Genomic DNA, 24,384 nt, shown 5'->3' on the forward strand with positions numbered 1-24,384 from the left:
TGGACACTTCTGTAATAACAAAATTATAGCATTAAAAATCACTAGTTATTAAATTGTGAATTACTGTTTTAAGCTTAACACAGATATCAGTCAATACAACAGTTTACTGGCTTTACAGATGTGAAAAGTAAATATTAAACATACTTTATGGAATCATGGAGTGCTCCACAGAGAGTCAAAAGGTGTTGGACTAGAGTAGGATCTGTGAATTCTCCAGGATGATTATTTAGCAAGGCTTCTGTAACACCCCAAGTAACACCATCACCAGCACTGACGCTATCTCGCTGAAACACACTCAAGACACCCTGGAAATTTGTCTGTAAACAAAAATAACAAAGTTGAACTCTTATACAGCAAAAGTTGGGGGTAACATTACAACGAAAAATAACATTGTTAAGCAAGGCGTAAGACACTAAATTACCTTGGGTCCCAAAAAACTTGCCAAGTTAAAATTTTGCAGCTGGTGAATGGCTATCTTGCCTTGGATGTGTCTTATCCAAATCACAGGATTAAGAAGTCAGCTCTTACAATACATTTGAATATGGTTGTGATGAAGACAAACGTCAAGTTAAAGGCTTCATCTATTCAAGAAATGACTTCGACACAGAAAGTTGTTCGTATCACCTTTTTTTTTCATTTGGCAGATAAACTTTCTTCTACATTGTAAATCTGTATAGCTTATTTACCTACTAATCCAGCAGGGGGCAATATGCAGACTGAGCTTTCGTAGGGTTACTGCAGGCCTTACTAAAGCTTCTTAATGCATGTCTGTCTTTGCTCCCACCTAGCTGTCCAACTCTTCAACTTACTTGCCTTTGGGCTGGCCTTTGAGAAAACTATGTGATTCTGTTGTCTCTTTTGCCCTCTTTATAGGACACTTTACCTAACCTGTCATATGTAACAGCTATATTTTCATAATTTCCCATTTCATTGTACTGTACTCATACCATGTAAACTATGTTGCTCTGCATTTTTTCTCAGTAATATCTTTCATTCTGCATAACTCAAATTTTTGCCTTTCACTTTCAAATAAATCCTCTGTGCAATCCCTATAGGTGTCTACAAGTGGGACTCCGTAATCTTCTTATACTACTATATAATAACGCACTGATCCTCAATAGTGTGGCTTAAGATTAAGACAAACAGGTAAGGAACATCAATTTAAGAGTATATAATAATAATAATATGTGTTTCAAGGGTCACCCTAATACTGAATCAAGCATAAAGTTGATTTACACACCAGCATGTAACGTACACAAATATAAAAACAAATTGACAAATTCACATTTTGCTCATGATGCTGACACACACACACACACTCAGGACCATCAATGATGATGACATGAAAAATGGAATCAATATAGAAAAAAAAAAAGATAACTGCTGGTGTAAAGTGAACAATCCTCTTGCTACTGAACCATGAGAAAACTGGCAAGCTATAAAGGGCACCTGCATGACAGGATAGCACACCTGCAAACTGAAGTACTGTATCACTTAAACAAACTATTAGCTATTCAGAGCACAGTAATTATTTTTTTCAAACAAAGTATCAGTTTGAAATCTGAAATGAACACATTTAATTAGCATGCACACCCTTCCATTCTTGTCCTGGTGAGAGTGGAAGATTAAGACCTTTATTGCACAGCATAAGAAAACCATCAAAGGAAATTACTGGAAGGTGATTATGGATCACTTACTTTGTATCACAAATGCAAATATTGCCAATATTTTTTAAAGAATATTCTTGCATTCAAAAGATCTGCCATTGCTATGATTTTTAAACACGTGTCATTCTCCAATTACTTCATACAAAATTTATGTGATGACTTATTCCTCAGTTCAAAATTCTGGCTTCTCATTTTTATTATCTTTAAAATTGTACTGTATTTATGGATATACAATGAATACTACTGTATTTGATCATTCTCTGGCTTTGATTACACTTGATATGTACATGATGTCATAAACTCTTGCGGTACTTTTCATTGATAATTGTAGCAAGTCATCCAAACGCAAACATTCCTCCAGGGAATGATTTTTGTTAATGAGCAACATCATGGCATGACTGGACATTTCAAATTTACTGTTCATTCATAACCAAGGCACCGTGAAATTACAGGTGCAAGTCAATTCATTTGGCTCTATAAATATCACTGTATCACAACAAAATCTACTCACCATTGGAAAAAGGGACTGAGGATCAGGAGAATTGGTAAGAGCTGTAGAAATAAGCTTTAAGAGGACAGGATAAGGCACCTGTTCTTGATTGTGTGCTGATCTCACACGTTTCAATACATCTCCAAGTAAAGTGTTTACTTCTGTTGCCTGCAAAATGAAGACCGGCATCAAGTATAAAGAGCTAATTTAATAAAAAAAAACATTATATCTTCTATATACAGTTCAAACTGTAACAATTTATTCTGCAGAGCTACAAATCTATCAGATAGGCTAACAATCTTACATTAGAACAAAGAGAATGCCTACACACAATCTCAAACTGAAACTATGAAGCCATCATGAGAATAATGAACTGCTTCACTGAAATGAACACCACATTCAAAGATAGTGAATCATTCTTGGATTGCATGAAGTCTTATCTACATGGTTGGAAAGCAAGCTATCAGAGATTAAAACAAGGACTGTACATTAAATATAAAGTTTTCATCTAGCTTTAAGTTTCCTAGTCTAATAACCTATTCAACATATCGAGGAAAAATGGGAATACTGTACCTATGTCCTATGAAATATGCTAAAAAACTGATTACTGTAATCAGCAACCTGATTTTTCCTAGCATCTACTGTATATTGGTAACAATATGACAAAATAGTCCTACAACAAAGCAGTTTGCACTGCGTTACCATGCCAATATCAGATTTATTTAAAATTTCAATGCGCTGTATCTATGACTGCTAGCTTTTATGCTACTGGTGCTATGCACTGGTACATATTCTGATGCACACAGGTAACTTTGTAATGTACTCCATAATACTTCATGTTCAATTTCCACAGATCACAAAATCAGAGCAAAAATCTGAAAAAGTTTTGAGATCCGCTTCACAAGCTTTCATGTCATGAAATATCTGTGCATAACAGTAAGGAGACCTTTTACATCTATACAGTACAATATTTTCATAAACAAATGAGACTACTTTAGATGTATGAAGCTGATTCACGATTTTCACACTGATTGTAAAATATTTTGTTTTTCCCACATTCTAATATGCATATTTTTTATCAATTTACCATACACAAGGCAACTGGCTTGCAAATAAAACACAGCATATAATCAAACTGTTTCTAAAAATTGATAATCAAGAGATGATTGTTTTTTATGCTTTCAAAAATATTGCCCACGTTTATCAATGGTCAGAAAATACAAACCGTAAAATGCTTTGCAGTAAATTCAAGCCAAATGCCAGCAGTGGAGAGATAATCCTTGGTAAGTGGGATTCTCGTGATGAGCTTCCATACAGCATTAAGAAGAGGCAAGTGCTGCTGTGGGGCTGGAGCAGCATCATTCACACAAACACCAAGAGCTGAAACCAGCTCGTGCTGACTCTTCCCTGTCAAAGATCAGAATGAGCTTAACCTCTAACATCACTTCCTAAATGAATACTTCTAATGCATCTTGTTTTAGACTGAGCAGTATTTCTATGATGCTTCACTTTCATGAATGTTACTCAAATACTAACCTGGGTAAGAACAACCTGCTATAAGGTGAGTGAGAGGAATAGCATTTACAGCAATGAAGCTATGTGGGAATGTAGTGAGTAATGCTGCAACTAACAAGTTCTGTCCAAGTCCTTCCCCTTCTTCACAATGCTGTAACACAGTCTGAGGACAAATAAAAAAAAAAAGAGAAAAAATACTTTTAAAAATTAAAGCAGGTTTACCAAAAACTTATAATTTCATAAAGTTGGTGATTAAAAATTTGCTGTCAAAACTAGATAAATGGACTTGTCATTATGCTAACATAAATATTTTACACTAGTCTTAAATCTAAAGACCCAGAAATGTCTGACTGACACTTCAGCAAATTCATACAAACTACAGCAATAAACACCATACATACTGTAGTTGAGTTCAGCATTAGGGGTTTTAACTACTATTGGTTGTACTTGAATCCACAACCCAGAAGAGTGGTTTTTATTTCTTAACCTCGAGCAGACAAAGTCAGAGAAGACAAATGCAAAGTACTGCAACCAGCTTTTAGTGGAGTCCTCCTTGTGCACTATGAGGCACTACTCATGAAAGCTAAACAGCAGCCAGTAGCCAAGCAGAAAATTCCACAAACCAAGCTCCCTGCCATTTCCCTGTACAGTATTGCAAATCCAACTAAGGATCTTTACAAATAAAGTATCAACTTGCATGGCACTTAAGTCTTCAGCATTATCCTCAGCTGAATCCTTGATTAACATCACCTTACCTTGAAGGAAGACAAAATTAGCCATCTTGGAAGTACAGTATGAGAACAAGAACAAAAGGCAAGGTCTAAGAGGACAAGGGTAAGTGAATGAGCAGAACAAGCAGATGACTCAGACTCAGCTGGTGGAGCAACAACCTTCGAGCCCAAATATGATGAATCACTCGAAGAGGCAGCTGAGGACATGTAAAGGCACCTGTGCAACTAAGTCTCCAGGAGGGAGATAGTTGAAGGGTGAACTGAAGGATGACAAGAGAAAGATGATGAGCAAGTTGAAAGGATGACTACAGAAAGATGATGAGCAACTTGATCCATCTAGAGTCAGCAGAAGATGGACACCACCTATAAGGGCACTTTAGGGAGTGAGAAGCCCCTTCATAGTCCTGACGAATCTTGATAGTAATGATGGTAGGTGAAAATTTGCACTGTGGCTTGAGGACACTTGAGCCTCACAGGGACCAAAGGAAGGTCACTAGAAAGAGGGATCTTACATACATCAGCCCAAGCCTGAGAGACCATGGTAGCAAAACCATGAGAAACAGGGAGGTGGATGAAGAAGGTTCAGCTTGAGAAGGAGGAGGAAAAAGCAGTGGATGGGCAGCACTAAGACCAAGGCAACATGAGCAACAGATGATGAACTTGGCAGGTACCTTCTAGGTGTAACTAGAAGCCCTACAGAGAGACATACAGACACCCTGCAGAAGAGAACTCCCCTGGGGGATAAACAGTTGGAGTAGAAACAGCCAAAGGTCTTTTACAAGGACATGAAGATTGCAGCAGTATGGAGGATGAGGAAACCTTATCTAAGACATTCACAATTTGATCTTCGCAATCATGGTATGAGTCAAACATGACAATTTGCCAGCAGAGGAGTAAGAATGTAACTGAGGTCAGAAGTGTAAACATGGCTCCCACAAGAAAGACAATGCAAATGGAGATCCTTCACCAAAGACAATGTGAAAGTGCCACAGGACTTATGTTCCCTGCCAGCTCACGCAGGCAGCTAAAGCATAATGGTAATGGTATAAAGTCCTAATTGAGGTTCTTTGTTTGCACAGTGATGTTTACTCAGGCCATTCACTTCTTGTTTGCCTTTCAAAAAAACTGTTCCCTTTGGTTGTCTGTTCCTCCACGGCTTATTGTGTGATATTGTAAAACAAGAAGTGAATGGCCTGAGTAAACATCGCTGTGCAAACAAAGAACCTCAATTAGGACCAAGCCAAGGAAATAGTTACCTCAATAACTCAAAACATGGTAAATCCAACCCCAAATTCAAATTATTTGAACGTGAAAAGCATCACAATTGAATAACCTATGATGACACTGAAGTTATATCGTTAAGTGAGGAAAGACTGCCAAAAATGAAACAGAAGAGTAGGAGAAAATGGCATCATGTCTTAACCCTATCAAGATGACAGAAGAATGAATATTAGTAGCATATCTTTAAGTATCTGGGAGTTGGCTAGGCATGAGTGCTACAACTGTTTTCATTGACATGCTTTGCTTCATGCACCAAGCTGCATTCTGCACAGGTAAAGACTGTTGCTTGATTAACTTGTTTAAAATATTGAAAAATACCTAACCTGCAGGACATGATGAGGAGCTCGACAAGCAAGACATTGCATCATCCACTCGAGGGGAGGAGACAAGACACGTACTGCCAGAGCATCCTTGTCTTCTCCCATGTTGACATCAGCTTCCCCCTCAGGCCACAACCCCTAGTAAAGGATAGATGTCATCAGATACCAATAAGGATAGATATATCATCCTTTTAAGAAAGCTTACACTTTGATATTAGAAGTCTGAAGGTTTACAGATGTAATGCAGTTGAAAAAATTAAGTTTATAGATTTAAACATGATATTTCAATAAATTGAGTATAAATGTCAAGCCCTATAACAGCACAGCCACTCAATACTAAACACATTCATATGCTGAACGAATTAGATGGTTTAAATTGAGATTTGCATGAGAATACAATGTTTGGCTCAGTTGTGCAGTTGAAACTTAAATATATTTGAGAACATTTCTAAATTATTAACAATACAGTACAATCCTTACTAAGTACTTTCAAAAGACTGAGACATTTATTTTAAACAAAAGTTACAGGAGAAGCAGGCCTAACTTTGAACACAATTACCGTTTTAAGGCTTTTCCTATCAAGACTCTTAAGCAATACCTGTTTCAAAGTCTGCAAAAAATCTTCAATGTTCTCTGTGATATACTGTGTCAGCTGAGGAGCTACATCCACCCCCATTCGGCAGAGAAACATTCGAGCATAAGAAGCAATTAAAGGATCCCCAATGCCTCTAATCATGCGAGTCAGACGAGACAAAGCTTCTTCACCCTCTCTGAAAACATCAAGCTATAAAAACCCATACTTGATAACATTAACATCACTTAAGCACAGTATTACACTAAATTTGAGGGAATATTAGAAAACATTTCAGAAAGTACTTGATTCAGCTTTTAAATATATAAAATCAAATCACAACTACAATCAATATGCCATAAATACTCTTGGGAACAGAGAAATTAAGTAATTTGAAAAACTCATTCAGTAAATAAGATGTACAGTACTACTAGTAAAAATGCTTTTTATCTTCTACCAGATTTTCTATAAGGATACCTGTTCTGACTACAACACATTCACATCCCTGTAATCCAAATGTCTTGTGACTTTGGTGTTGGATAACAGAAAAACTTGGGTAATGGGGAACAGCCTATAAGTAATGGCTCATTATAAAAAAAATAAACCATGTTTGTTTTATTAACGTCACCCTGAAAGAAAAGTTATATTTTTAATCAATATAAACCTAACTTAAACCTTCATTTCTGAATGATATATAGCTACAATTGAGGGTATAAAATTTTGCTTACTCCCTCCACTGAATTCTATTACTAACCTAGCTTATGATAGGCTAGGACAACTATTGTAATTAGAAGAAAGATGGAAATTAGTTACAAATATTAATACTGTACTGTAAAAACCATTGAGACACCATCCGTCATCTCAGGATATCGGGCTAATGAATGCCAAATTAAAGCTTAATTCTCTTTATGCAACCAGTGGAGAAATCAAAAGCTCTTGTATAATAATTTTCTCATGAAATGTACCAGCTTTCTCTTGGCTTGCTGGTCCAAAATTATACAGTATACACATTCAGGCCTCTTAATAAAAAGCAACTAAACATTGTCAAGTTTAACAAGTTTTGACATCAAGAAATTCATCAAACTAAGTATCAAAATCTGCTAAATCTATGATTTATCCTCTCTGAGTTCACAACAAAACTCAAATTTCCTCTTCTGATGAGTATAATACTTTTCACTCCAATTTCACATTGTCAAAGTCGTATAGCTAAAGAAAAACAACAGCTGACAGTAATCACACTATTATTACTAATTACTGGGGTTCTTAAGTAATATAATCCACTTACTGGACACTAAGAAGGGCATAGCAAGGTAAGAGAGAAGCTTCAAGGTATAGCCTCGGAAGCAACTCTCTTATTGATGCCACCTTGTAGAACCAATTGCGTGCTGTTTCTTGTGCTTCTAACATTCCATAGTCACTGGTACCATTTGTAGAACTGCAAAACAAGTTAAACAGATATTTGTAGAAAATCACAAACTCTATGTATTACATTAAGTGTATTAAAATATTTAATAAATTAATTACAAACAATATACTGCAACAAAACTCTGCACTATACTCAGTTTTTTTTTACCGAGGCGCATTTGCACTGACTCGCGGGGGTGCCCTTTTAGCTCGGAAAATTTCCTGCTAGCTGATTGGTTGCAAGTATTTTGTCCAAATAGCATCATTGTTTTCAAATAATTACTAAATAATGTGAATCGAAACTTATTTACCTAACCTAAATTTCTTCCTCAGATATATGTTTTGTCAATAAATAATGTTAACTTGAATAAAGAGATTATAAAGTATTGTGATGGTAAGTCTAAATTTAATAACAACACCCACCGAAGTCAATGACAGGAGCTTGTTTTTGGATGCACGCTGCATAATTTTTACTTTTCACATTTTAACTCTATTTGGGATAAATTACACTAAGCATAAGAAAAACATGTTATTGCCAAACTTTCTTTGAATACCAGAATCTACTAAAAACATAAATTAATAACACTTGCTGTTGGCGAAAACTTCGGGAGGTAAAAGGAACAGCCTCGGCATTAGATAAATTTAGATAAAATTACCTAGATAGGTAGGCCTGATAATTCATATGGTATCCACATACCAGCAAATGTTGATGGGTGCTAAAGCACAGATACATATCACCTTTCATAGGCTTTTGTGCTGAAGCCTTATGTTATATCATTATGACAAATATGATGATAAATATGAAGATGCTATTTTTTCTTTTGCATAATAATAATGTACTTCCATTATGGTGGCTTTATTTCTTGCAACACATTTGAAACTAGGCTATCCCTATGTCTGTGTGTCTTACACCATTTTTGACAAGTGCAATAAATTTTGCTTAATTCTTTAAGATAAGGAGTAACAGTAAACAGTAGCTGATGCTTTGATATGAGTTAAGCTAGGTGTGTGTAGGCCCTGATGTAAGTCCGTATAGAAAAGATCTGCTAATTTTGTCGTAAAGGTATAGATTCTATTAATAGCACTATTTTCGGTTTGAGGATACTGCAGTGTTCCATAAATTTCATAAAAATCATAATTAAACAATTCATAATTTCAATCGAGTTACAGCAACCGCGATACCCCTCCCCCTCCCTTCCATCCCCACTAGGTATTTAACAGTAGACGCATATAGCCTACTAATCCTTAAAATGTATATGTATAGTACATTTTCTACTCACATATTCTTTTACTTCTAAAAATATCCACAGAAACTTCGTGTTAACCTTATATGTGTCCTGAACAGAAGCATAAAATAAAAAAATAAAAAAGTTTTATCTGCATTGTCTGCTGTAACCTACATGAAAGAGTAAGTTGTTAATTTCTGCGAAATATATTTTTATTAGTGTGCACCTACAAAAGAAGCATAGAAACTATTTAATTGCAGATATAACCATTAAAGTAATCTCATTAACATAACACTGATTTCAACATTTACATAAATCAGGAAAAAGCTGCAATGACATAAATCAGGGAAAAATGCTGCAATGACAATCACCTGTGATAGTTTTCCGTAAGCCACCACAGGCTGTCTCCTTTTACCTCCCGGAAGTTTTCACTAATAACAGGTTTTATTAATTCCACGTTTTAGTAGATTCTGGTATTCAAAGAAAAGTTTATAATAACATGTTTTCTTATGCTTAGTGTAATTTATCCCAATTGGTGTTAAAATATGTGAAAAGTAAAATTATGCAGCATGCATCCGAAAAACAAGCTCCTGTCGTTGACTTCGGTGGGTGTTGTTATTAAATTTAGACTTACCATCACAATACTTTATAATCTCTTTTTCGTTAACATTATTTATTGACAAAACATATATCTGAGGAAGAAATTTAGGTTGGTAAATAAGTTTCGATTCACATTATTAGTAATTATTTGAAAAGAATGATGCTATTAGGACAAAATACTTGCAACCAATCAGTTAGCAGGAAACTTTTCCGAGCTAAAGGGCACCCCTGTAGTCAGTGCAAATGCGCCTCGGTAAAAAAAACGAGTTTATTGCTCACAGTATAGCCTGCAAATGGTAAACCAACAAATAAAAAATAAATTCTTTATGTAAATTCTTATTTCATTTATACACGAACATCCACCCGGTAAGAATGGTTAGCCTAGTTCTAACTGTCAATTTAAAAGAAGGGAACTGATGATCACACAGAGCAAAGAAAATCACCCAAACCAAGACAGTCCCCATTTTACATGCTGCATCCATCACTTCTAGCCTTTGCTGTGTGAATATGTGGTGCGTGTACTAATCTCAGTGGCTGGCATGATCTTCTTCTTACATGAGGGGACAAGAAACATGAGTGATAAAAAATTTAAAAATGGAACCACTAGAACAGAAGAGACAATACAAAAAGCTGAAAGGTAAACTTAGAAAGTTATCTGCTCTGTTAATAAAATGCAGCGAAATACAACATTGTAAAAATCAATATAGGCTATTGGTGAACCATAGGGAATTAAATACTGTATTATTGTCTAAGCTTGTCATCAACATTCCTATTTTACGTCATATTTTCCTCTAGTGGGTCTGACATTAAACATGTACTTTCAATGAAGGCTAAACCTACAATTTGCATTATATTGCTCATTAAAGTCAGTGTTAAAGTTCCTTGCAGCATCCTTTTTGGCCCCAAACTGTTATTGAATACTTTCTTCCTTCAATCTTTCAACCATTCCCTCTGCCTTTTCCACCTAGCTGTGTCCAACTCTTCGACCTTCCTCTTCAATTTCTCCTGTCATTCAAGATCAAATCCTTCAGAAAAGACCCATGAGTTTAGAAATATTTCAGTGGGATCATGAGACTACCTGTGCTTAATGACATAATCCCCAATTTTCTGGAATCTCAATCAGCATACTACCCCTCCATATCCACAATTGATTTTCCTAACTACTGTTCCTCTACCCTCTCATCTTGCTTTTAAAATCACTTTAACCATTGAAACAATTGATTTTATGCCTCTAAGCATCCATCATCTGCTGATTTATGTCTATATCTTCCATGAATAGCAGCATTCTGTCCATCTTTTCCAGTCTATATTTTTTTCTCATAAGTGCCAAGTCTACCATGTATCAAGGTCACCAGGTCTAGCTTGTGCCATAAGTTTACATTCTATGGTGTTTTTACCATAGGAATAATCTTTACCAGGAGTCCAATATTCTCTTTCTCCTCATTTGATTTCATTACCTATACTGATGCCCTCCCAGTGCCAGACTCACCATGCAGCAAGTCACTAAATTAACAAGAAACACTCCACCTCCTCCAGGTCTGCCTATCCATCACAGCATAATCAGCCTCATCCATCTCTTCACCATGACTTTTCAAAGATATGTGGCATTAAAATCTCTTACTTCATTTAACTCTTGGAATTCAGACACCTCCTGTAACACTGCCAAACTACCTATATCACTAAATTATTTAAAACCTTTCAGATTCTGATGACAAAGGGAGTGCAACATTGTTTTTCCAACACATTCTTATCACAAAAAAGTGTGCAATGGCAAAAAATTTTCTGCAAATTTCAACTCATTTTGGCTTCTTACTTTTGATGTTCAATTTTTCAACATACTACAAACAAGCAAAAACTATTCAGCTTGAAAATGAAACAAAACTCGTATTAACCGTGAAAGTCAACTTACTGAGAGTAATACATAAAAACATTTCTAAGCTCATGAGTGAGGCTTCTTTAAGTAGTTTCTGCAACCCAGCAATGAAAGCTTGTGTCCTTTTAAAGCCTGCAAATTGAAGAAGTTTGTATGCAGAGTAACACCTGTATACCAGACCAGGCAAAGCCCATTCATGAAAACAAGCGTATAAATTAAAACTTACGCCTGGTTTTAGATTTCTGCTGAAGCCGTTCATGCACTAATGAGGCCAAAGTATCCAAAATGTCCATCACCAGGAGCAGAAACTTCATTGGATAAAAATGTTCAGGTCTTGACAGACAGCTACACTAAATGAAGAGGAATTATAACATAATTATTTAATATGCCAACCCTAATTGCAGGCGGCCAAAAACTAAACCACAGTACTGCAATTAAATATCAATCCTTCGTTCAATGGGGCAAATTATGCTGCCCTCTCATTTTAGCTGTCAACTGCATTTTCACACAAAAAAATTATTTATTAGGATGCACAACATTACTTTGCCCTCTCCCTATAACTGTCAGTTCTTGGTATATTAAAAATATTAAGCTATTTGGGTTTTCCAACTTCGGTTACTTTCTTTATAATTATTACTGTATTAGCATAACTATTATATTCGCAATACAGTTAAGAAGTCAACAATTCATAGTAACATGGATACTATAAATTTGTAGGTGCATTAATACATTAGAGTAAACATCAAATGACACACCTGGATAGCAATTTTCAGCGCCTTCACACGATGATCTGTGTTCCAGGCTTGTGTGAGTTCCATTTTCAACCCATTTAAACGAAGAATGAATTCACTCTGAGTGAGGCCTCCAACTTCACGTAAGAGCCCTCCTCCACCAGCATCATCCAGTGAATCTAGCTGTTCTAAACGTGCTCGAATCCTTTCACTTCCACTCATTCCTGACAAAAGGAAAATTATTTTCATCATAAAGAATTACTATGCTAAAAATAATACTACATGATAGGGAATGTGAGCTTTACAGCTCAAAAAGCAGAAAAATTGCCCAATCATATCAAAGCAGTGTTGAACAAGAAACTGACATTGTACATTAAAATTTACTCTATTTGTGACCTACAAATTTTTTCATGATTCATGGAATATAAAAACATACAGCCTAACTCCAGCTCAGGAAATGCAAGGAAAGATGAAATACAGGCAGTCCCCGGTTATCGGCGGGGTTCTGTTTCTGGGGGTGTTATGATAACCGAAAATCAGTGATTTTCGGCACTTTTTCGGCGATTTTCGGGGTTATCGGCACCTCTGTTAGGTATGTATCAGCATCAATACCCAATTATTGGCGCCAATAAGCAGAAATCGGTGATTTTCGGCACCGAAAATTGCCGATTTTTGTCGCTAGACAAGCTCCATAAAACCGGATCGCTGTTAACTGAGCCCGCCGTTATCCGGGGACTGCCTGTACTGTGGGCAAATTAATGTCTTCGATTATACCAACATCACTTTAAATCTTTTGCAAAAGGATATGGAAAGATGACTTGATACTCTTTCAGTTTAAAAATTACTTCTTATTATTCTTTTAAAACAATCTGAGAATTCCCATTTTCCATGAAAGCTTTCAAACAACAATCAAATTGTGTTCTCACCCTGAGTTTTGGATCTGTCAGTGACTGATGTCTGAGTTTTCACAACACCTGAAAATAAAAATGGAAACTTTATTCACTCTGTACAATTAAAATTTAGAGGACAAGAACACCAAGCATCATAATATTCAAAAGAGGAAATACAGAATTCTTAAAAACTTTTGATGACATATTAATACATTATCATAAAATGAAGACACAATTTTGAACCCTTTTAAAGTTCAGCCCAATTCTCTTTTATGATTCTTGCCTTCTGAGCACATTTTATATAGAAAAAAAAGCATTTAAAACAGAACAATTAATTGTAAAATAACCACAAGGAGATAATGTGGTCAGATGAGCAAGTACAGTACTGTATACAGACATTTCCAACTGTGCTGCTCAGCAATACCTATCCAAAATACTAGTGCACCACCGACTTACAGCAGATTCAATCTTATGGCACTTTTTCAGTGCTGTTAACAGCATTTTACAGCACCATAACTTGATGTTGCATCAAGTTACGGTGCCGTAAACGCCACTGACAGCATTACGGCAAGATTAGGCATTAAGTTAAAGGCGCTGTAACTTGATGCAACATCAAGTTACGGCGCCATAAGTGCTGTTAAAGCGCCAATAACGGCGAAACACTGACTTATGGTGGAAATCAACTTACAGTGCGGCCCTGGGATGGATCCCCCGCTGAAAGTCGAGGACCTACTGGAGTTATATGAGTACAGTATATGTACAATACAGCTCAACTTTTTGCCTGTTATTAGGAGCATCTGTCCCAATTACCTGTAATGACTGTTCAACTCCATCGAAAGAGTCATACAGGAAGATATTGGATTCCAGCGTCTTTGCATGTTTACCAGAATGTGGAATCCACTTGGGAAATAGAAGACACATTCTCTGCTGGGAATTCTGCTTGGGAGATGTATTCTTCTCTCCCTGCACTCCTGATGGGTCCTTGAACCCAAAGGACAAGTCTAAATTGAGCCCCTTCATAGTTTGGGCTCATTACCAGGAGCATGTTGCATATCTCACGTGTCCAGCACACATAAGCTGGCAAAGGCTGTGTGCGTGGCAGATGGTACGTGGAAAGAACACCCAGATGAAACAGACGGTACTTGGCAACAAATGCATGACCTTGCACATGCAACCATGCTCAATGGCTAATGTTCAGTAAAATGGAAGTACAGTATTGTATACAGTAAATGACAACATACTGTAGGTAAGAAAGGGCTTTTTGAACTGGTTTAACAAATCTGTAATAATGTATGACATACTGTGTATATATATATATATGAGCTATATTTGTTGGTACTATTTTTTAATATTAAAGTATCACTATTGTTGTAAAGTTTGTTTAGTTTAAAAGGTTATCTTTCATTGAATTAAACTATTTTTACTGTAAAACTGAATGTTTAATAATTATTTTTAAAAATTTATTTCTTGTTAAATCAAACTAATTTTTATTGTAAAATTCAATTAGTTTCATAAATTATTTCTCCTTTAATCACACAAATATAACACTGTAAAACTCATTCTGTTTGATAAAAATAACCAAGTACAAGAACAGGTAAGAATTTTCTACATCCCACTAAGAAAGGAGCAACAAGAGACTTGCTCAAATAGGAGTTCCACAATATAAGAATTGATAATGTGACACCCTCCCAGCAGAAGAACACTAATGAAAAGTAGATCTGCATTGATAGATCAGCAGACCAAAGGCAAACCTAACATGAAAAAGAAAAACCCTTATAATTTTAAAAGAGGTTCTCATGTACTAAAATTCTTGTATGAATATTTCTTACATTGAAATTTAGCAAAGGAGTGCAGAGAATCTTTGGGTTAAAATTAAATAATGAGGATATGTGCACAGGCGAAAAATTCTGTAAGTCAAAGTTGTGATTTTAATATGAGAGAAGGAAATTCTAGGACATAACACTACTACTTCCATAGTAAGCTACCATTACATACTGAGGGTGATAAGGCATATGTGAAATGAAATATTAATAAAACATTTGATATATGGGGGAGGTAAGAGCTAAAGGGAGGCAAGAATTCATGATCCATTGGCATAGCAATAGATAAGCATTTGGGATGATGCCATGGAAAGAACAAAATTTATAATTTAGCATGAAGCAAGGGAAATTTCTTTGAACACACTACTTTGTAGGGAGCTTTCCTCAGGAGAAAGTTGCAACATCTCTTAGAGAAAGCACTATGAAATCACAGACCCAAAAGTAATGGTGGGCCTGGCCAACCTGCGTCCTGTGGAAGAAAGGTGAAAGTAATCATCTGCTGTAAGGCAGGACTGAGAGCCTTCCTGCCTTGAGTCCTTTTATACTTAACTCAGTGTACCAACAGGGACTAGTCTGGCCTATAATGGCTATGAGAGGATTCTTGATATTAGTCAGTCTTTCTTGTAGAGCCTGTGGTGAGACCATAAGGGTATGTACTTTGAAGAATATCAGAGGCTACTCTATAATAAAGCATGTACAATATTGCTCAACTTCAAGGGAGAAGTGTAAAGACACCTTCCTTATAAGGAGCTATGAAATCAACCAATAATCTTCTCAGCTTAAATCTCTAGTCAGGGTCACTGTTTTTAATGAGCCTTTTCCAAGTGGTGCTATCTTGAGTCTGTCTGTTCTCTTTTTGTCTATTCCTTTGTCTATCATGTCCTCTCTAATTCATTCTCTCCATCACCTTTTAAGTCTTCCTCTCCTTTGTGTCCCTAGTACTTATGTTTCCATGATCCCTCCTGCAACATGTCATTCATCATCTCCCCTTCTCATCAGGTTCCCAAACTATGAAACCAGTGATACCATTCCATAATATATCAGTGATGTGGTAGCAAATCCAGTATTAACTACTCAAATGAGACATCCCTCTTTAATCAGATACATCCTGCCATCTGAATGAGATTTTCAGTTGTGTCCTACTAACATATTTTTGAGAGCAATGCCTAAAATAAACACTGTCCACACTTCACAACCTATAACTTACTAAATTCAGCTAAAGGTAAGATATTACAACATTAAAGAAATAAAGACAATAAACAAAACACCTTCATATTTAAGTGCTGAAAGAAAATAATATTAATTAAAATCAATATTGATTGCAAACTTCTCTCCTCAGGAACTGTTGAACCCTCTTGTTTTTACTGTATGGGAAAAAGGAGTGTGTTCCAGATTTACAAAGAAAAGGGGATAAATATACAACCACAGTGTTTGACTCTTAAAATTCACATACCCCACACACACGAAAATGTACAGTCTAAAGTATGCACCAAGCTCAAAGAAGACATGCTGGTGCACTGGTTGAAAAGAACTTCAGTGTAAAATCAATGGAAAAAGACAACATTTCTCATGTTATTTTAGAATAACACATAAGAAAAAGAGAGATTTGTACCAATCAGAATCTGAGGAGAACTTACAGTTTCTGGTGCTGTATACAGTTTTTTAAAGAGTCCCAAATACAACTGTACTTTAAAAAAGAAACCTTTACTGTATGTTTGGGACTGGGATTGGATAAGAGTCATTAACTCATTTTGTGTTTTATAGTCCAACAAGCTGGAAACAGCATGGCATAGACCAGTGCGAAGGTCTCAAAATTCATGGCAAAATGCACAGATGAAGACCTGTACCAAAAGGGAATTCAGAAAAAGTGTTCACAACACTGCAGTGATTTATGCCAAGTCATCATACATTTAATCTCTCTTCACTCTGACACTCAAGAACATTGGGAAGGGATTGCAATAGGTCAACACTTGCCATAACCACTGCATTGCTTTGTATAAAGTAAACAATGACACAAGTCTGACAGTCAAATAACATTTAAAGGAAACAGGTCAACAGGAAATGAACTGACCAAACAGGCTTCTGCCCAGATATACTTAGGAGTCTCAAGAGATTATCTCAAGACTGGAGGTGCCTATTCTCTAATCCTTTCTTGGGAATAATAACAGTCATTTGAAAAGCTGAAACATTTCAAGATTCTGCAAAAAGCCAAATCAGGGCAAATAACAATTGATAGTGTGCGTGTTCATGACCAGTGTTAACAACCTGAAAGAATAAACTACTACAAAAGAAAAAATGAAGGTCCCAGGATTAGTAGATTGACATCTACTTAGCCAGAACATAATGTTTATGGGTAGATGCATCACACTCATGATAAAATAAAGGAATAAGTTGCTGTGGCATGAATTCCCACAAACATGAATTATACAATCACTTACAGTGTGACATTCCATAACTTAACATGAATGACTTGGAAAGAACTTAACATTCAAAATAGTATTATCCTCACTGGTATGATGCATGAACAGATGTACCACGCAAAGGTCATGGCCTCCCAATCAAGTCTGGTGCATAGAATCTTGAATGCTGAACTTATATCGAATTACAAATTTTATTGACGGTATGTACAGTACTCTATACATTATTCTGTAGCAGTGTTTAAAATAGCGAATAAATACAATGAAAAATTATCTGAATAAATCCCATCGCAAGACTAATATCATTAAGAATTTAAAATTTTCTGATGGTTGAAGTTAGGACAATCATATCAGATAAGTTTTAGATTTAGCTACTTTGCATCTTATACACAGACAGAAGTACTGTATATGAGGCACAAATGAAATGATGTAATAACCAGATCTAATTGCAAAAGGAGTTTATTTGAGGTTATGAAAGTGTTTTTTAGTAATATACATCAAACTGCTAAAATGGGTTTAATATTATTAGTCTATTGTACATAACTCATCCTTACTTATATTCTGTCCATAATCAGCAACACCATAACTTGTCCAATGGTGCAAAATGATCACTCACTGGAATATTTTCAATTTATTATGCAGTTAGTTACAGGGTTTGGCTACTTTTACACAGTTCCTTTTTAAATAATATAAAATGTTCTCTTCTCTAAAGGCAGTGTTAGTTATGAAAGCTTGTTGCATGTGCATAAAAAATAAATTAATACACTGTACTGATGCATATTCATGATAGGATATACAGTACTTTGAATACAAGAGAATTGTGAGTTGTACAGGATAAAGGAGGAATGGTTTCATTAGTTTAACTTGATCACTTGTTCACAGAAGGATTTGTTCTGATATGAGGGGTAAAAATTGGAGTCATGGCAGATTAGAGAAGTTAGACAGCAATTTGGGAAGAGGCTATAGGGAGGTGATAAACAAAGAAGGCAGAAAGCAATGAAGCTGGGGCTGAATGGTGCTCCTTTGGGGGAAGGACTACAATACCTGTTCCTGAACCAAGAACAATTTCCACATTTCATTGGCCTAAAATATAATTTGTTTAAAAAAAAATTTAACAACAAGTAAAAATACTGAAGATCTGATGTCACTAGTATAAAAAACACTACAGATACCAACATACCTCATTAACCTGTGTTCATCTTCTGAAGAAACAATACAGTATTTACAAATTCATTGAATAAACATGACACACTTGCTGATCAAAAAAATAACAACTAAAGCCACTGTATGGTAAATTTGAAATTCCTGCCTCCCATATATGTAGTTTTGTTGGTGGGCGCTGTGCTTATTATAGTTGCCACGTTTAGTAAAAGATAACTCCCCTTGAAACTGTTTTTAAAAATAAAGAAACTGCCACCCAAAAGGTGTTTCACTAGAATTAGTTTTATTAAAAGAAATGAGAGAAAGTTATTATCACGTTGTAAATCATCAAATTTACATCTAAATGCTCTGAGTTTATTTGCTGATTACATGTAAGCTATAACCTTTTATTAAAAAAAATGAGAGAAAGTTATTATTATCATGTTGTAAATCATCAAATTTACATCTAAATGCTCCGAGTTTATTTGCTGATTACATGTATGCTATAACCTCAGAAAGAATTCAATTAAATGAGTATGTCAGTCTCTTTACTTTCTCTTGCATTGTGGATCATTATTCTATTCTAAGTTTTAGTGAAATGAAAATGTGTTATTCAGCAAATATAATGCACAGCTTCATAAATTTTCATAAGCCATGCCAAATCAATAACAACACTGCAGTAATTTATCTTCAATAAGCCTAAAATTAAAGCACTGTTAATCTACAGAGAAAGCAAGACCAAAGGTTTTATATCTGATTAATATATCTGTTATATACTGAATTATTGTCGAACTTTACATTCTATTATTTTATAAAAAAAAATTGTTTGGGTAGTATGCAGAGTAGGAAGACAGGGATCTTCAGTGTTACTTGGGGGTGGAGGGGGTTGATTCCAAGGAAAAAAGGGGGGGCAAAGACCCCAGCCAGGTCAGGGCAAGGCACCGTAAGTTAGGTTGGGGAATTTAGGATTTCTTAAGCCTACCCATCTCCCTACTCTGCATCCGCTCAAAATTTTTTACATAATGAAATAACATTCCATAAAGTCTTTCATTCTTACCCCATCATTACATTACATGTATTTTGAAAATGTATGTTTGCACATTTTCCTTTTTTCTTCAATTGTTTAAGAATTGTACTTCACAGTACATATCTCCACATGTATGTTATCCATTAGATGAAAATTCATTCTTAAAGAAAAGAAATGAAATGTCTCTAATTTGCCCTGATGCATATCTCTGAAAACAGACTTCCTTTTTATGTACAGTAATATGAATAAAAGAATGAACTTTCTTCAAAATGAGCATGACATTCATTATTAAATAAAAACTTACCAAACCTTTAATGTGTTATGTTTACAAGAAATAGCATATAGCATAACAGAGAAATTAGTTGTACTCCACTTTACCATTAAGAAGCACTGTGACCATGACAGGTTGGGAAGAAGGAAGAAAGGGTGGATGGAGCGGAGATTATTTAGGTTAGGTCTGAATTTGAGTTATTGTTGTCTATGGACAGATCTCAATAAAGTGTCTATGCTGTGTATAAGAACCGCCCTAAAGTATATATCAAGCAAATATATGTACAGTATTCTTTGCCTACTTTGTAACAGGGTGGGAATGTGGTGTAGGGAGGGTGGAAAAAAGAGCATTGTGCACAAGGCTACCTATGGATTTGATTCTATATTATTTAAGGATGGGTATGAGAGGGTTTCTTTAATTTTATTCTTTTGTAATACTGTTTTATTTTATTTTTTTGTCTGTACCAGTGTTCACATATGATATACTATACAGCAATATTTAAGGGTTATTCTTTTCCACAGCAGTTTTCAAGAGTAATTCTCAATTTACAAAAAATGCAATTCCCTGTAGATGCTATAACAATGGGACTTTACTGTACTGTGCTACATATGTTCTGCACATGCAGTATTACTAAAATTAAAAACAAATGCATATTTGCTCAAGAATAATTTGTAAGGCTGTAAAGCAAACAGTAAAGGCTCATGAAGGACTTGAAAAAGTTTATGTGAAGGTTGTAATATAAGTAACTTTCCAACCGCCTACATTTACAGCTTGCATCAATGTACTGTACAGGCAGTTCCCGGTTTATGGCAAGGGTTCTGTTCCTGGCAGCACACTGTAAGCCAAAACTCACCGTACACCGAAACATCACAATCAAAGTGGGAATAAAAAGCGCTTACGGTGCTGAAAAATCAGGTTAACAGTTCTGTGAGCCAAGCACCGTAAAGTCGAAACACTGTAAACTGCGACAGTCGTAACCCAGGGACTGCCTCCTCGCAACATTACCAGAACAGTTTTCAACTAAACCGGTAAACAAAAAGTTTTTATATTTTATATTTTCCTTTCCATACTTGAATGTTGCGATTACAGACTATCTATCTGTGGTTTATAACTAAGTAGTAGTAATAAATACATGTACAAAATTTCTACCTCAGCTCGCAAACTCTTTTACTTGTTTTAATAATCCTCCACACATTAAAATTCAAAAGTGAAAGTAAAGAAAACCAATCTGAACTTTGTTAATAAAAAGTTATGACATCCAACTGCAACAGCATTACTGTAAAGACAGTACCCTATTCATGAATAACCTAGTTAAGATTAACAAACTGTGTAATTTGTTTTCCTGTCCAAACTGCTTTAGCCTACCTGTCCAACTGCATTCAGGCTATTACCGTGTCAGTTCACCAACTCCATCTAGTTCAATATACATACAGTCTACAAATGTGACAGTATCTGGTTACGCTATTGTTTTCTAATTATAATTTTAATATACCTGATTATACGAAAGGATTTATTCCTAAGTAACATAACACTGTGAAACGAACTGATTATATGAAAGGATCTATTCCTAAGTAAATGTTCAAAACCCATACCCAAATATGATGAGCACAATTTCACAACTGAGAGCGATATTTCCAAATGAAAGAACAACATTTGTGCAAGTATCACCTGACACAACATAACTCTAGAACCCAAGATAAGCCTGATGGCAGAAACAGTGATACAAACAGCCACATCAATTACTAAAAAACATACTTGACAGACGTCGACGCACCAAAAATAGAAAACTAACAGAAAGGCTTTCCTCAAATCTATTTGTAAAATGAAAATATGTGGAAAAAACTGCAATAATACTATCATGGATTGCCATACTATGTATCTCACAGACATAACGAGCACCATACACTAATCTACCTCTAAAACTGAGGTCACTCAACCTTCAAATCCACATCTGGAGATCTTCTTAACAGATCGTGGTGCCAAAGGTAAAAGGTACTGATTTCTGAAGGAAGTTACAAGGTTTATAATTTGCCTTTCATGGATACTTTAAAGGAAAAGAAATTAAAATACAGACATTAACAGGAAGTGCTGATTTTGTGCTTTTTAATTCTTAAAAATGACTTTACTTCTACTTTATATCTACTTGTGTTTACCTCATGCCCCAATATGACTTAAGGTTAATCTAGTTAGGAGTACCACACACTACAAATCTAATTAAAACAAAAATGTTTAACTACAAGTTTCATTAAAACAAAAATGTCTGAAGAGGTTAGATATTTAGTCATATTTAAACAAGCAACAACTTTTGAACTAGCTGAAACTGTTAGAAAATTTGAGATTTAAGGTAAAGTGCTACCCACTGCTCATGCAGTAAATGCAATCTCCCACTGCAAATAACCTCTATCATGCATTTAAAAAACCATATGTGATGTGTAAATTGAAATCTGAAAATTTTAAAAGATTCATATCTATTTTAAAGTGAAATTTGTATAGTCATGTTCTAAACCTACAATCAAGTACATACTATGATACTATATCACACTAAAAAAACTGAATTAGCATACAGTATACTCCATATCAAGAAACAAAAACTACTGTGTTTATAGCATGTACTTGACAGGACATTAAATTTTTAAAACAACTATTGAGGTTCAATGAACACAAAACCATAATTTCACGTGAACTACATTATCGATGCTACCTGGGAAATGAAAGTTAGTTGTGAATGATTGCAATACTGAGCCATGTATAGTACTTACTTTTAGGTGTAGCCTGGAGAATCTCATTTCGAGGCTCCCCTATTTTCTATTATGAAATGAAGGTACACTTAACAAAGTACCAATCACTCAATCATTTTGTTTTTTATTTCTCTCCATCTTAACTGACTGACCTAGATCAATAGAATAAAAACCAGCTGTAATTCACTACTCAGGTTAACAGAGGCATACTCAAATTTTATGAAAATGCCCCCCACCATCATAACTGCTCCTTTCTAACCTACAACAACCTCAACAAACACCACTAATTAAACAAGATCAGAGCTCTCCCGGGAGTGCAATATATTAGAAACAAACAAACATTTCAAAATTTGAAGTAACCACCATCACTGTACCACTACCTACCTAAACAATCAAATGCAATAAAAATACTTCTGAACTGGATGAAACAATATAAAAGAAACAAAGCATAAAGCAACTACTGCACTGTATAACATGCAAAAAACACATACAATCCTACTCACGTCTCTGAGATGAAATGATTCTGCTCTCAGCTAAGAAGTGATTGAAAAAAAGAAAGCACCTAAGCAATTATTAAGTAACATGCAAGAATCAACATAATCTCAAAAATGCAACATAAAACATGGCTTTAGCTACACATTTACCAACATAATGCTTAACTGGGAACAAATTAAATGCATGAACCAAAAAACAACTCCACTGATTTTTTACTTAAATTTTTTACATGGTATACATAAGTAAGGTAACTGAGTACTTTTTGAAATGTAAGACCTTCAGCAATTACATATAAGCTCCTGTCCAAAGCCAGAGAGAAATATAAAATATCAAAAGGTTTATTTCACAGATGCAAACCCATCATATTTCCTACTGGCTCATTTGACCTTCGACCTTTTATTGGCATTCTATTCCTAGTTCCAACATTTTCCAGGTCAAGTGAGGTTAACCTATACTGTGACCTGAAAACTGAAAGCTAGCTGGCTTCTTCATGACAAGGTCTCGGTTGACAGAATGAGTCCTTGCTAGTTCTAAGCAGACTGGTCTCCAAAACATAAATCCTTTAAATTGGGACATCTTACTCTTCTTTCTGCTGGCAAAATGGAATCATTTCTCCTTGTCTCTGGCAAACAACAATGATGAAAAGGAGGAATGCAGTCTCACATGTCCTCTCTAGTTTGCTGTTGACTGCACAGCCTTACTTCCTTCATGTCTTGGATCCATGCTTCCTGATCTATTTCCAGAGAACTCAGTGCACATACTGGGGGAAGAGTTAACATCTACTACCAGGGCAGCTCTCATTAACTTTAGTGCCAAATCATCCTTGTCATCTACTAGGTATTCTGCATCTCAACCCAGGTCTCTGTATATTGGTGATAATTTTTATCTAGTCAGCACATATCTTGATTGCATTCTATATATCAGCATCTATTTTCAAACCTCATACCCCCGACTGGTCTTTCATACTGGAGACCGTGGGAAGTTCCAACCACAAATACACTGCCAGTGGAGGCCATAAATGAAGTCCTGTTATCTCATCTACCATTTTGTTGGTTACTACACACAAGTCAGAATCAGCCGCCGTCTATACATTCTATCTCTCATTGGCTGCAACAGGTTATTTTTCAGAGATTATTTTGTGTATCCAGAGAGGCCCCTGCTAGGTTCAGGATCAAGG

General features: G+C 35.5%; 1 protein-coding gene across 1 annotated transcript in view; it reads right to left on the reverse strand.

Moving 5' to 3' along the window:
* LOC136844984 (VPS35 endosomal protein-sorting factor-like) overlaps window positions 1-24,384 on the reverse strand; it is a 39,727-nt gene that overhangs the window by 5,887 nt on the left and 9,456 nt on the right. Inside the window, exons 6-16 of the mRNA XM_067114485.1 lie at window positions 23,216-23,245; window positions 13,336-13,383; window positions 12,420-12,633; window positions 11,901-12,023; window positions 7,861-8,010; window positions 6,603-6,774; window positions 6,008-6,142; window positions 3,694-3,835; window positions 3,383-3,564; window positions 2,179-2,325; window positions 145-317 (exon numbers count right to left, since the gene is read on the reverse strand). Coding sequence (XP_066970586.1) covers window positions 145-317; window positions 2,179-2,325; window positions 3,383-3,564; window positions 3,694-3,835; window positions 6,008-6,142; window positions 6,603-6,774; window positions 7,861-8,010; window positions 11,901-12,023; window positions 12,420-12,633; window positions 13,336-13,383; window positions 23,216-23,245 — 1,516 coding nt within the window. The remainder of the gene's footprint in view (window positions 1-144; window positions 318-2,178; window positions 2,326-3,382; window positions 3,565-3,693; window positions 3,836-6,007; window positions 6,143-6,602; window positions 6,775-7,860; window positions 8,011-11,900; window positions 12,024-12,419; window positions 12,634-13,335; window positions 13,384-23,215; window positions 23,246-24,384) is intronic.

The sequence above is a fragment of the Macrobrachium rosenbergii genome, chromosome 13 (genome assembly GCF_040412425.1).
Source record: "Macrobrachium rosenbergii isolate ZJJX-2024 chromosome 13, ASM4041242v1, whole genome shotgun sequence".
NCBI classification, from domain to species: domain Eukaryota; kingdom Metazoa; phylum Arthropoda; class Malacostraca; order Decapoda; family Palaemonidae; genus Macrobrachium; species Macrobrachium rosenbergii.